This window comes from Rhamphochromis longiceps, linkage group LG9, assembly GCF_057381845.1.
Source record: "Rhamphochromis longiceps isolate RC_006_pf linkage group LG9, R_longiceps_female_GT1.1, whole genome shotgun sequence".
Taxonomy (NCBI): Eukaryota; Metazoa; Chordata; class Actinopteri; order Cichliformes; family Cichlidae; genus Rhamphochromis; species Rhamphochromis longiceps.
Window position 1 is genome coordinate 37,180,368 of NC_140565.1, and position 13,124 is coordinate 37,193,491.

The following is a 13,124-nucleotide window of genomic DNA, read 5'->3' on the forward strand; positions in this document are numbered from 1 at the left end:
TGGTGTTTATTATCATGAGCAGGTGAACCGAACATAGGATGACTGGCTGAATCGAACACAAGTAGACCACATTAATATCAACATCAATGACACGACGCTGAACAGAGAGAAACCGACGGTTTAAATACACTGGCAAATTATGATGATTAGGGACCGGTGAGAAGAAAGCTGAAAATAACTGAACTAATAACACACAGGAAGCAAACATGAAAACAGGAAATGTGAACAGGTGAATAAACTGAACATGAAACTGAAAACCCTGGGTGAACACCCAGGAACCCTGACATGCATCAAGATGTGCTGTGTGTAGCTGCTGCATCGTGGTCCAATTCCTCAATGAATATAATACAATGCCTTTTATTTTCACGTTTTATTGATGCCAAGGAACCAGAAAGTGGACCCTCTCCACACTCCCCGTTGATGTAAAGGGGGGCTATGTCAGTGCTGTGCCTCCTGAAGTCAACAATGACCGCTTTTGTTTTCCGCTTTGCGGGCCCACATTACACCGGTTTTAGAATCGCTGCATTGGCTCCCCGTGTGTTTCAGGATCAATTTTAAAGTTCTTTTATTGGTTTTTAAATGTCTTAATGGTCTTGGGCCTTCTTATCTCTCAGATCTGCTTTTACCATATGAACCCTCGCGGACCTAGAGGTCCTCTGGTACTGGCCTTTTGATTGTCCCTAAATTCAGGACACATACTCATGGAGAGGCAGCGTTTCAGTGGTATGGTCCTCGTCTGTGGAACAGCCTGCCGGAGGACCTCAGGGCTGCAGAGAACGTACATGTTTTTAAGAACAGGCTCAAGACCCACCTTTTTAATTTAGCTTTTACTTAGTGTTTATTTATTTTATGCTTATTTATTCTATCCTGTTATTCTATTATTAATTTAGGCTTTACCTAATATTTATTGATTTTATTCTTATTCATTTTTTAATCTTCTTACTCTATTTATATTTATATTTATATTGTATCCCGTTCTTATTTATTTTATCGTTTTACCCTGTATATATCCTATTGTGGCATATCTCCAGTGTTTCCTCGTAGGGCGCTCTCTGCACCGGGGCTGTGATCGACCGTGGCTGCTGGGTCTCTGGGGGTCCTCTCAGCTTGGCTGGGGGGCTCCTTTGCCTCCCTCCTGCTGTGTGCCCAGCCTGGAGGCTGCGGTCTGTGACCGGCTCCTGGTGCAGATGGCTCCCTGTTATAGTGTTTCCTCACTTGGCTCATGCGAACCCAGCCCAATTTTTACTCTTTAAGTGTGCGCGTGTGTGTGTGTGTGTGTGTGTGTGGGGGGGGGGGGGGGGGGGGGGGGGGGGGATATGTGTGTATTCACATCATTTATGTTAATGAGAGTGTGGAGAGTGAGTTGGAGGGTGGGGTGGGCTGCTTTTAACTATGTAAAGCACTTTGTGCTACATTTTTTGTATGAAAAGTGCTTTATTAATAAAGACTGATTGATTGATTGATTGATTGATTGATTGATTGATTAAACAACGTTATCACTCAATTAACAAGTATGTGGTGCAATATTACTTCCTTCTAAATAACAATGGAGCGTGGTGTCCACTAACTGCAGGAGGACCTAAATTAATTGAGAAGGTTTACGCTGTACGCCAGCTTACAGAAGCTTAGAAGCACTAAATCAAGACTTGGAATATGACTTCGATTGAGACTCAAAATATAGTTTACTCAAAAGTATTTTTGCACAAAATACAAAATGCATGTTAGCTTGAAAAGTTAACAAATTGACAACAGCTTAAAGAAAACAATTATCAACTGTAATAAAGAAGTAAAACTTTTAATAAAAACCTTTTTTCGCACGCACGAGATTGGCACGTGCGTGCTTTTTTACTTTTTCACTTTTTTAACATTCATCATGACGTAGGTCCTCTAATGATACTGAGCAAAGGTTTTCTCTAAGGTGCAATAAAATCTTTTCTTTACCAAACACCACTATGTTAAAATTCTAATAATGATTCAATTTAGTATTCAGTGCTTGAAACTTACATCAGTTCCTGACCAGATTAGAGCACTATTTGTTTTTAAGAATGATTTCTTAGTTTGCTACACAAAGAAATCTGTCTAGAAACTTTTTCAGTACAAGTTTATTATTAACAGTCAGAGCTGAAGCCGCTCCTCTTACTGGAAGGCAATAAATTCTGTTTACTCCCCTTGCTGTTAACTTATTGGTGCTGTTTTTTCTCAGAGATCCTACATCTGTTTGCTGTGATGAGGAGCTGAACAGTCCTGTTCACTGCATATATGCATAACATATGGCATAGAAACTGAACATTTAACAGTGTTTCCTGAAAACCCTCTCCTGTCTGATCATTTCCTGATAACATTTACATTTACAATAATTGATTACACAGCGGTGGAGAGTAGACTTTATCAAAGTAGATGTCTTTCTGAAAGCGCTGTAATCCACCCACTGTTATCATCTTCAATGCCCTGTACCAACATAGAGCAGAGCAGCTATCTGAACGCTGCTCCAACAGAGGTAGATTATCTTGTTAATAATTTCACCTCCTCACTACGTACGACTCTGGATACTGTAGCTCCTGTGAAAACTAAGGTCTCTAATCAGAAGTACCTGACTCCGTGGTATAATTCTCAAACACGTACCCTAAAGCAGATGACTCGTAATCTGGAGAGGAAATGGCGTGTCACAAATTTAGAGGATCATCATTTAGCCTGGAGAAATAGTTTGCTGCTTTATAAGAAAGCCCTCCGCAAAGCCAGAACATCTTACTATTCATCACTGATTGAAGAAAATAAGAACAACCCCAGGTTTCTCTTGAGCACTGTAGCCAGGCTGACAAAAAGTCAGAGCTCTGTTGAGCCAACCATCCCTTTAACGTTAACTAGTAATGACTTCATGAACTTCTTCACAAATAAAATTTTTATCATTAGAGAAAAAATTACCAGTAATCATCCCACAGATGTAATATTATCTACAGCTACTCTTAGTACCATTGATGTTAAGTTAGACTCTTTTTCTCCAATTGATCTTTCTGAGTTAACTTCAATAATTACTTCCTCCAAACCATCAACGTGTCTTTTAGACCCCATTCCTGCAAAACTGCTCAAAGAAGTCCTGCCATTAATTAACGCTTCGATCTTAAATATGATCAACCTATCTCTAATAATCAGCTATGTACCACAGGCCTTCAAGCTGGCTGTAGTTAAACCTTTGCTCAAAAAGCATCTCTAGACCCAGCAGTCTTAGCTAATTATAGGCCAATCTCCAACCTTCCTTTCATATCAAACATCCTTGAAAGAGTAGTTGTCAAACAGCTAACAGATCATCTGCAGAGGAATGGTTTATTTGAAGAGTTTCAGTCAGGTTTCAGAGCTCATCACAGCACAGAAACAGCTTTAGTGAAGGTTACAAATGATCTTCTTATGGCCTCTGACAGTGGACTCATCTCTGTGCTTGTCCTGCTAGACCTTAGCGCAGCATTCGATACTGTTGACCATAATATCCTATTAGAGCGATTAGAACATGCTGTAGGTATTACAGGTACTGCACTGCAGTGGTTTGTATCATATCTATCTAATAGACTCCAATTTGTGCATGTAAATGGAGAGTCCTCTTCACACACTGAGGTTAATTATGGAGTTCCACAGGGTTCAGTGCTAGGACCAATTCTGTTTACATTATACATGCTTCCCTTAGGCAATATCATTAGAAGACATAGCATACATTTACACTGCTATGCTGATGACACCCAGCTCTATCTGTCCATGAAGCCAGATAACACACACCAATGAGTTAAACTGCAGGAATGTCTTAAAGACATAAAGACCTGGGTGGCCGCTAACTTTCTGCTTCTTAATTCAGATAAAACTGAGGTTATTGTACTCGGCCCTGAAAAGCCTAGAAATATGGTATCTAACCAGATTCTTACTCTGGATGGCATTACCTTGGCCTCCAGTAACGCTGTGAGGAACCTTGGAGTCATTTTTGACCAGGACATGTCTTCAATGCACATATTAAACAAATATGTAAGACTGCGTTCTTCCATTTGCGCAACATCTCTAAAATTAGAAATATCCTGTCTCAGAGTGACGCTGGAAAAATAGTTCATGCATTTATTATTTCCAGGCTGGACTACTGTAATTCATTATTATCAGGATGTCCAAAAAACTCACTGAAAAGCCTTCAGCTAATCCAAAATGCTGCAGCAAGAGTACTGACAGGGACTAGAAAGAGAGAGCATATTTCTCCTGTTTTGGCTTCCCTTCATTGGCTTCCTGTTAAATCCAGAATTGAATTCAAAATCCTGCTCCTCACATATAAGGTCTTAAATAATCAGGCCCCATCTTATCTTAATAACCTTGTAGTACCATATCACCCTATTAGAGCACTTCGCTCTCGCTCTGCAGGCCTACTTGTTGTTCCTAGAGTATTTAAAAGTAGAATGGGAGGGAGAGCCTTCAGTTTTCAGGCCCCTCTTCTGTGGAACCAGCTTCCAGTTTGGATTCAGGAGACAGACACTATCTCTACTTTCAAGATTAGGCTTGAAACTTTCCTTTTTGCTAAAGCATATAGTTAGGGCTGGACCAGTTGACCCTGAATCCTCCCTTAGTTATGCTGCAATAGATGTAGGCTGCCGGGGGATTCCCATGATGCATTGAGTTTTTCCTTTCTAGTCACCTTTCTCGCTCACTATGTATTAACAGACCTCTCTGCATTGAATCATATCTGTTATTAACCTCTGTCTCTCTTCCACAGCATGTCTTTTATCCGGTCTTCCTTCTCTCACCCCAACCGGTCGCAGCAGATGGCCGCCCCTCCCTGAGCCTGGTTCTGCCGGAGGTTTCTTCCTGTTAAAAGGGAGTTTTTCCTTCCCACTGTTGCCAAAGTGCTTGCTCATAGGGGGTCATATGATTGTTGGTTTTTTCTCTGTATCTATGAAGCGCCTTGAGGCAACTTATGTTGTGATTTGGCGCTATATAAATAAAATCGCATTGAATTGAATTGAATATCTAAACCAGAGCACAGGGAACAGACTCACATTTTGTCTGTTGTAAAAAGGAGAAAATAACTGAGCGAGGACTTCAGCTTGACAAGGAGAGGTTTTCCTGTTCAATCTGTTTGGATCTACTGAACAAACCAGTGACTACTTCCTGCGGACACAGTTTCTGTAAGAGCTGTATTTGGAGCCACTGGGATGCAGAGGATCAGAAGGAATCCTACACTTGTCCTCAGTGCAGACAAGCCTTCATGTTGAGGCCAGTCTTGGGGAAGAACACCATGTTAGCAGAGTTAGTGGAGGAGCTGAAGAAAGATGTACTCCAAGCTGCTCCTCATCCTCAGCATTATGCTGAACCTGGAGATGTGGCCTGTGACGTGTGCACAGAAAGAAAGCTTAAAGCCTCCAAATCCTTTCTGCAGTGCATGGCCTCTTACTGTGAGTTTCACCTTCAGCCTCACTATGAATCATCAAATTTTCAGAGACACCCACACTCCCTAGCAGATCATTACATGGAGAAACCTTTGGAATGCAAGCATGCTGATCCACACAGGTATGCACACATGGGTATTCACAGACGCGAACTAAAGCTTTCTTGGCTGCTGCCTCAAAGCACACTGTGCGCTGTCTATCTTGCGTGCTGCACAATATCGTTTATTACTTAGTAAATATTGATATCTATGACTAGCTAGTTTATTGTGATGGTGCTTTGTTTTCTCTATTATTATGTTGCTCTTTGTTGTTTGCTGTCTCCTCTGTTTGTTTTTTTTGTTTGTTTGTTTTTTTTTCTCCATACAGGTGACCCAGGAGTTCTTTTTTTTTTCTCTCTCTTCCCCCCCCCTTCTCACCGTCTCTTCTCCCCTTTGGTTTTCTTTCTTTCTCTCCCCCTCTTTCTCTCATTCATTCCCCCTGTCCTATTTATTAAAAAAAAAAAAAAAAAAAAAAAATGACAAAGGATGAACTGAAGCTCTGCCATCACGTAATGTCGCATACTGCTGTTTCTGATGTCATTTAAAAAAAAAAAAAAAAAAAAAAAAAATTTTCAGAGACACAGGCTGGTGGAAGCCTTGGCAAAGCTCCAGGAGAACGTGTGCTCTGTTCACAGTAAAGTGAAAGAGATCTTCTGTTGCAGCGATCAGCAGTGCATCTGCTCCGCCTGTGCTGTGGAGGAACATAGTGGCCACGACACAGTATCAGCAATAGCAGAGAGGGCAAAGAGGCAGAAAGAGCTCGGGCCGAGATGGCAAAAAAATCCAGCAAAGAATTCAGGGCAGAGAAAAACACATGAAGCTCCTTCAGCAGCAGATGGAGGCCATCGATAGCTCTGCTGATAAGGCCATGAGGGACACCCAGATCATGTTCAACCAATTGCACCGATTAGTGGAGAAAAGAAGCTCTGATGTGCAGCAGCAGATCAGATTCCAGCAACAAACTGAACTGAGCTGGGCCAAAGAGCTTCAGAAAAAGCTCCAGCAGGAGGTAACTGACCTCCGAAGGAGAGATGCTGAACTGGAGCAGCTCTCACGAACAGAGGATCATGGCCAGTTTCTCCTCAGCTACGCCTTACTTTCAGGACTCAGTGAATCCACACATTCAGCCAGCATCAACATCCATCCTCAGAGCTACTTCCAAGAGGTGACAGCAGCTGTGTCAGATCTTGTAAATAAACTGCAGCGCATCCTGAGTCAGGACTGGTCTGAGGTCTTACTGACTGAAGGGGAGACTTTGCTGAGACCAGAACAGCACAAGACTTTAGTCAAGCAACAAATGCACTTGGTGCCACCACCACCACCATCCCTCCAGCCTCCAACAAAGTCCAGAACCTTAGTGAAACAGCAACCATGTTTGCCACCACCACAATCTTTTCTGTCACCAGTAGAGCCCACAACCAGAGCTGAGTTCCTCCAGTATTCAAAGAGAATCACCATGGACCCAAACACAGCACACAGAGAGCTGTTATTATCTGAGGGGCACAGGAGAGTAACATTTGGGTATACCATACTGTCATATTCAGATAATCCAGAGAGATTTAGAGAGTGCGCTCAGATTCTGAGCAGAGAGATTCTGACTGGTTGTTGTTACTGGGAGGTGAAATGGAAAAGATTTGTTTCAATAGCTGTCGCATACAAGTGTATTAGCAGAACAGGAAGTGATAGTGAATTTGGATACAATGACAAATCCTGGTCATTAGAGTGTGACTGCAATAGTTATAAGTTCCGGCACAACAACATTGTTACTTTCCTCTCAGTTCCTCAGTGCTCCAGAGTTGGGGTGTACCTCGATCACAGTGATGGTATTCTGTGCTTCTACAGTGTCTCTGAACCCATGACTCTCATTCACAGAGTCCAGACCACCTTCACTCAGCCCCTACATGCTGGACTCTGGGTAGATATTTCTGGATCTGCTGAGTTTGTTGAGCTTCAGTATACATGTGGTGTCACTATTTATGTCAAGATAAATTTCAGAGTTCCTCTGTCACTAACTGCTGAGCTGTTTCTGCACTTCCTGAGCTTTGAATCGCACCATAAAAATCTTTATCTACAATAACCCATAAACACTGAAGCTGAAGCAGCTAAGTCACAGTAAAAGCTTTTTATTTGATCTTTTCATTTGATGATCTGATTGTGTAAAATAAATCAGAGTTTATTGTGGAACCTTGAACCCTGGTCTTAGATGACAGGATGATCCGTGGCACAGCATATACAGTAAATGGGAAACTGAACGACATGTTTGAAATGTGTTCCTGTTAGCTAGTTTAAAGCTGTTTCTGCTGCAGTCCTGGACACAGAAAGAGGTGTTTGTGTTTAAACTCTGTCTCCCTCTGCTGTTGTAAACCCACCAAATACCGTCTGCATTATTCAAATGCAACAAACCAACATACAGAATATATTTTACACAAATGTCATTTCTATTTTTGATCTACATTTAAAAATAGAAAATAAAATAAACATGAAGCAGATGCAGGTGTGTATTAAACATTTAGCGATTTTAATGATCGATTAAAATCTTTATTAAAACATAATTAGAAAAATACTTGAAAACATCTCAGACTATTTTCTTTCTTTTTGGTTGAACTCTGATAATGCAAACTTAACAAGCTAAATCCAATCGATCCAAATATTTTACTCAACAGTGTAGCAGTGTCTAAGGTTTCTATTCACATGCACAAACCCAAACACCAATCCAGGTCTAGCAATCTGCTGCTGTGATTCTGATCGAGCCATGTCCTGGGAACAGATCAAGCAGGCTCAGAGACCTGATAGGAGTAATTTACTCACGCTGAGTAACTACTGTACCCAGTTCTAAAGTTCAGTACTGGGATTGCTGACTGTCTAAAATAGACTGAGCTCACATAAAGATTCAGACCAGCACATGGAGATCTACTGATTCAGAAGATTCAAACTACCTAAAAAATGCTAAAAATTTGTTTTTGTATTACTTTTTTTTTTTTAGTAATCATCAGTATAAAAGACATAAGATATAAAAATTAGAATATAAAGATATACAACAAAAACACGGAAGAAACAAGAGCATTCAATAGCAGAACTCCCCTGAATGGCAGGGGCAATACTAAAACTTTTATCCAGGTCATCATAGTCTAAAGAGCTTGGAAAGAAAAGTGTCTGGACTTCTTTAAGTTGCTTGAAGACAGGTGTTTAGAACTGAAGAAGCTTCTCGGATGAGAGGTGAAACATCTTCAAGCAACTTAAAGAAGTCCAGATGCTTTTCTTTCCAAGCTCCTTAGACTAGCTAATATAAAGTTTTTATTGATTTTGACAGATATATGTGGACAGTAGGTGTTATTCTGAGAAGGAAAACCCTTCAAAAAACAGACTGATGTAAATATCAACACTTCACCGAGTTCTCTTGATTCCTCAGAGGCATCTGATGGAAGACAACACACTGCCCAGTAGACCATTTAACATTTTATTACTTCTAGAATCGAGATGACACGCTGCCACAGATCTCCAAATGGTGGTGTGCCCTAACAGTTTTATTACAGAAGCTCTCTCATTCTAGTCTAAACAACAGTGTCTCAGTAACTTTCCAGTAGAGATGGTCCCCTCTCATTTGCATTTTCCCAGGCAAGTGTAAAAGAGAGTCTGCAACTTTCTACTCCCCAAGGGCACATGGTCTCATGCCTTTATCTTTCAGGGCTGTGTCCACTTAATACTACACTATATAACTTTATAACACATATTAATAAAAAAGCATAGCATTATTGAAGCACTGAAAATTTATTTATTCCCAACACTGAGCAGTGCGGGAGCCAAGGCAATAGGAAAATATAACAGTTAAGGTTATTATATATATGTATCACAGTTACTCATATTTTGTACATAACAACGGTACAACTTCCAGTTGCGCCGTAAGTTAGCCGCACCGACGAGAGCTCCAAGTCATCACAGCAAAAATTTCCTTATTTTGTTTTATTTTTTTAAATTATTTTTTATTATTATTATTTATTTTGTACTGCTTGCTATTTCTGTGTGCACAGCTCTGTCATATACTCGGTATGACAGACAAACCCTTTTGGAGCTACATTCGTCAGCCAGTTCGGACTTTACAGCAGGTTTTGACACCGGGGACGCTCTGCTGCCTGGGATCCTTTGTTTACTTGTGCGACGCAGAGGGAAAGCAAAGAGGGGCAAACATGCTGGACTTTTGAGCCGAACCCGACAGATAAACAACAAGCCACCTCTGCCCAACATCCTGCTGGCGAATCTTAAGTCTCTGGAGAACAAACTTGATGAGCTGTGTGCACGGATTAAACATTAAAAAGACATCAGAAACTGCTGTGTTCTGGCCTTCACAGAAGGCTGCGCCATCACGCCGGATGGTTTTCTGTTTATCGGGGAGACCGAACGAAGGACTCAGGCAAGAAAGGGGGAGGAGGGGTGTGCTTTATGGTTAACTTTTTGTGGGCTAGAGATGTGTGTATCTTAAAAACGTACTGTTCTCAGAGCCTCAAGCTGCTGACCATTAAAGTCAGGCCTTTTTACCTCCCGAGGGAGTTCAGTTCAGTTCTCAGGTCTTCAGGTCCTGCAGGACTGCTTTGACACAACTGACTGGCAGATATTTGTGGATGCAGCTGATGGCAACATCAATGAACTCACAGACTCTGTCATTGGATATATTGGAAAGTACATGGATGATACCATCACTAAAACCACCGTCCACATATATTCAAATCAGAAACCCTGGGTAAATAAAGACATTCGTGCCAAGCTAAAAGTGTGGACCTCTGCCTTTAACTCCGGGGATGCTGATGCATATAAAGCAGCATCTCTCGCAGATAAGCTCAACAACTTCTATGCTCGTTTTGATGCAGACAACAGAGAGCAAATCCTCTACCCTCAGGAGGACAGTGAGGCTGTAACTCTAACTCTGAAAACAGAAGCTGTGAGATGGACCTTTAAAAAGGTCAATCCTCACAAAGCTCTGGGATCAGACGGCATCCCAGGCCGGCTTCTCAGAGCGTGTGCCGACCAGCTGGCAGAGGTGTTCACCAACATCTTCAACCTCTCCCTAAGGCAGTCAGTGGTCTCCACGTCCCTCAAAGCATCCACCATCATTCCTGTTCCCAAAATCAATGGTCTCTTGTCTGAATGACTACCACCCTGTTGCACTGAAGTGCCTGGAGCGGCTGGTCAAAGGTCACATCTGCTCCTCCCTCCCTGACACACTGGACCCTCTTCAGTTTGCCTATCGGACAAACAGAGCCACAGAGGATGCCATCGCCCTGGCAACGCACACCACCCTCACTCACCTGGAAAAAGGGAATACATATGCAAGGATGCTCTTCATCGACTACAGCTCGGCATTTAACACCATCATCCCCTCGAAACTTGCCATGAAGCTCGTCGACCTTGGGCTGGAAACACCGATCTGCAGATGGATTCTAAACTTCCTCACAAACAGGCCCCAGGTGGTGAGAGTTGGTAAGCACACCTCCTCATCACTCATCCTAAACACAGATACGCCACACGGTTGTGTGCTTAGCCCCCTCCTTTATTCCCTGTTCACACACGACTGTGTTGCTAAACACGAGTCCAACATCATCATCAAGTTTGCAGATAACACAACCATCATAGGCCTCATCACAGACAACGATGAGACAGCCTATAGAGAGGAGGTGATGGCGCCGTACGAGTGGTGTCTGGAAAATAACCTGACTCTCAACATCAGCAAAACTAGAGAGATGATAGTGGACTACCGGAAACGACCAGTCAGGGAGCACCAGCCCATCCACATCAACGGTGTCAAGGTCGAAAGGGTCAGCAGCTTCAAATTCCTTGGCGTCAATATCACCGAGGATCTCTCCTGGACCCTTCACACAGACACTGCTATCAGGAAAGCTCGCCAGCGACTCTACTTCCTGAGGAGGCTGAGGAAGTTTGGCATGAACGCAAACATCACCTCAAATTTCTACAGGTGTGCAATCGAGAGCTTGCTGATGAGCTGCATTACATTTTGGTAGGGAAGTTGCTCTGCCAGCAGCCGTAAATCACTACAGAGGGTGGTGAAGGCAGCAGAGCACATCTCTGGCACGAGGCTTCCTGCCATTCAGGACATTTATCTCCAGCGATGCCTCTGTAAAGCACACAGCATCATCAAGGACCACAGCCACCCAGCACATCAGCTCTTCTCCTTGTTTCCATCTGGCAGACGTTACAGGAGTCTGTCTGCTCGGACTACAAGACTTAAAAACAGTTTCTACCATCAAGCCATACGACACCTCAACCACTACAATTAAACACACACAACCCACTCCACAGGATGCACTCAGAAGCTACCCTGCAGCTTCACAGGTACACTGTACACTGCGCTGGACACTTCACTCTTATTAATATTTAAACAAATAAAAACCTTACTCCGTGCAATACTGTACTAACTGCCACTCAAAATTTTGTATTGTTCGGTTTGTACTGCTGCTCACTCCTGCCATTTTATCTCATGTGCAATATCCCATTTAAATAACAGGCTATACATGTATAATAATAATGGATTGCATTTATATAGCGCTTTTCGAGACCCTCAAAGCGCTTTACAATTCCACTATTTATTCACTCTCAAATTCACACACTGGCAGCTACATATATATATATATATATATATATATATATATATATATATATATATATATATATATATATACCAGCTGTTCTCCACGGAACCAGCCAAGGTGTACTGTCAGTGGCAGGGGAACAATATGACCAAGGCACCACCAAGGCTGGAGACGGAGCAATACTGGAAGAGCATATGGGTGAAGGACGCAACCCATAACGGCAATGCTCAGTGGCTAGTGGATCTGAGGGCAGACCACAGCGACCTCCCCGAACAGGGTCCAGTAACCATCACAGTGGCAGATATCCAAGAAAGGGTCTCCAGTATTAAGAGTTGGACAGCACCAGACCCTGACATGGTTCACGCCTACTGGCTGAAGAAGCTGACTGCACTCCACAAGCGCTTGGCAGCACAAATGAACCAGCTGCTAGTTGACGAGAGACACCCGGAATGGCTAACCGAAGACCGGACGATCCTGATCCTCAAGGACCCCCAGAAGGGACCGGTCCCCTCCAACTACCGACCAATAACCTGCCTCAGTACTACATGGAAGCTCCTGTCAGGCATCATAGCGGCTAACATGAACAGGCACATGGGTCAATACATGAGCGGGGCACAGAAAGGGATGGGCAAGAATACCAGAGGTGCAAAACACCAGCTGCTGGTAGACAGAACAGTCAGCCGAGACTGCAAGACCAGACTGACCAACCTGTGCACTGCCTGGATTGATTACAAGAAGGCCTATGACTCAATGCCCCACAGCTGGATACTGGGATGCCTAGAATTGTACAAGATCAATGGGACCCTAAGAGCCTTCATCAGGAACTCAATGGGGATGTGGCGTACAACACTAGAGGCCAACTCCAAGCCCATAGCACAAGTCACCATCAAGTGCGGGATCTACCAAGGAGATGCTCTGTCCCCACTGCTGTTCTGCATAGGCCTGAACCCCCTCAGTGAGATCATTAACAAGACTGGCTACGGATACTGACTACGGAACAGAGCAGTTGTTAGCCACCTCCTGTACATGGATGACATCAAGCTGTATGCCAAGAGTGAACGAGACATCGATTCACTGAT

The 13,124-nt window shown here is 42.9% G+C and overlaps 1 protein-coding gene across 1 annotated transcript; it reads left to right on the forward strand.

Moving 5' to 3' along the window:
* Window positions 1-6,079: 6,079 nt before the first annotated feature.
* Window positions 6,080-7,929, forward strand: LOC146662838 (uncharacterized). The gene has a single exon (XM_085417670.1). The coding sequence runs from the start codon at window positions 6,261-6,263 to the stop codon at window positions 7,521-7,523; it is 1,263 nt and encodes a 420-aa protein (XP_085273796.1). The 5' UTR covers window positions 6,080-6,260; the 3' UTR covers window positions 7,524-7,929.
* Window positions 7,930-13,124: the final 5,195 nt, after the last annotated feature.

Coding starts and splice junctions, on each gene's coding strand:
- LOC146662838 (XM_085417670.1), top strand. CDS start 6,261: ATGAAGCTCCTTCAGCAGCAGATGGAGGCCATCGATAGCTCTGCTGAT.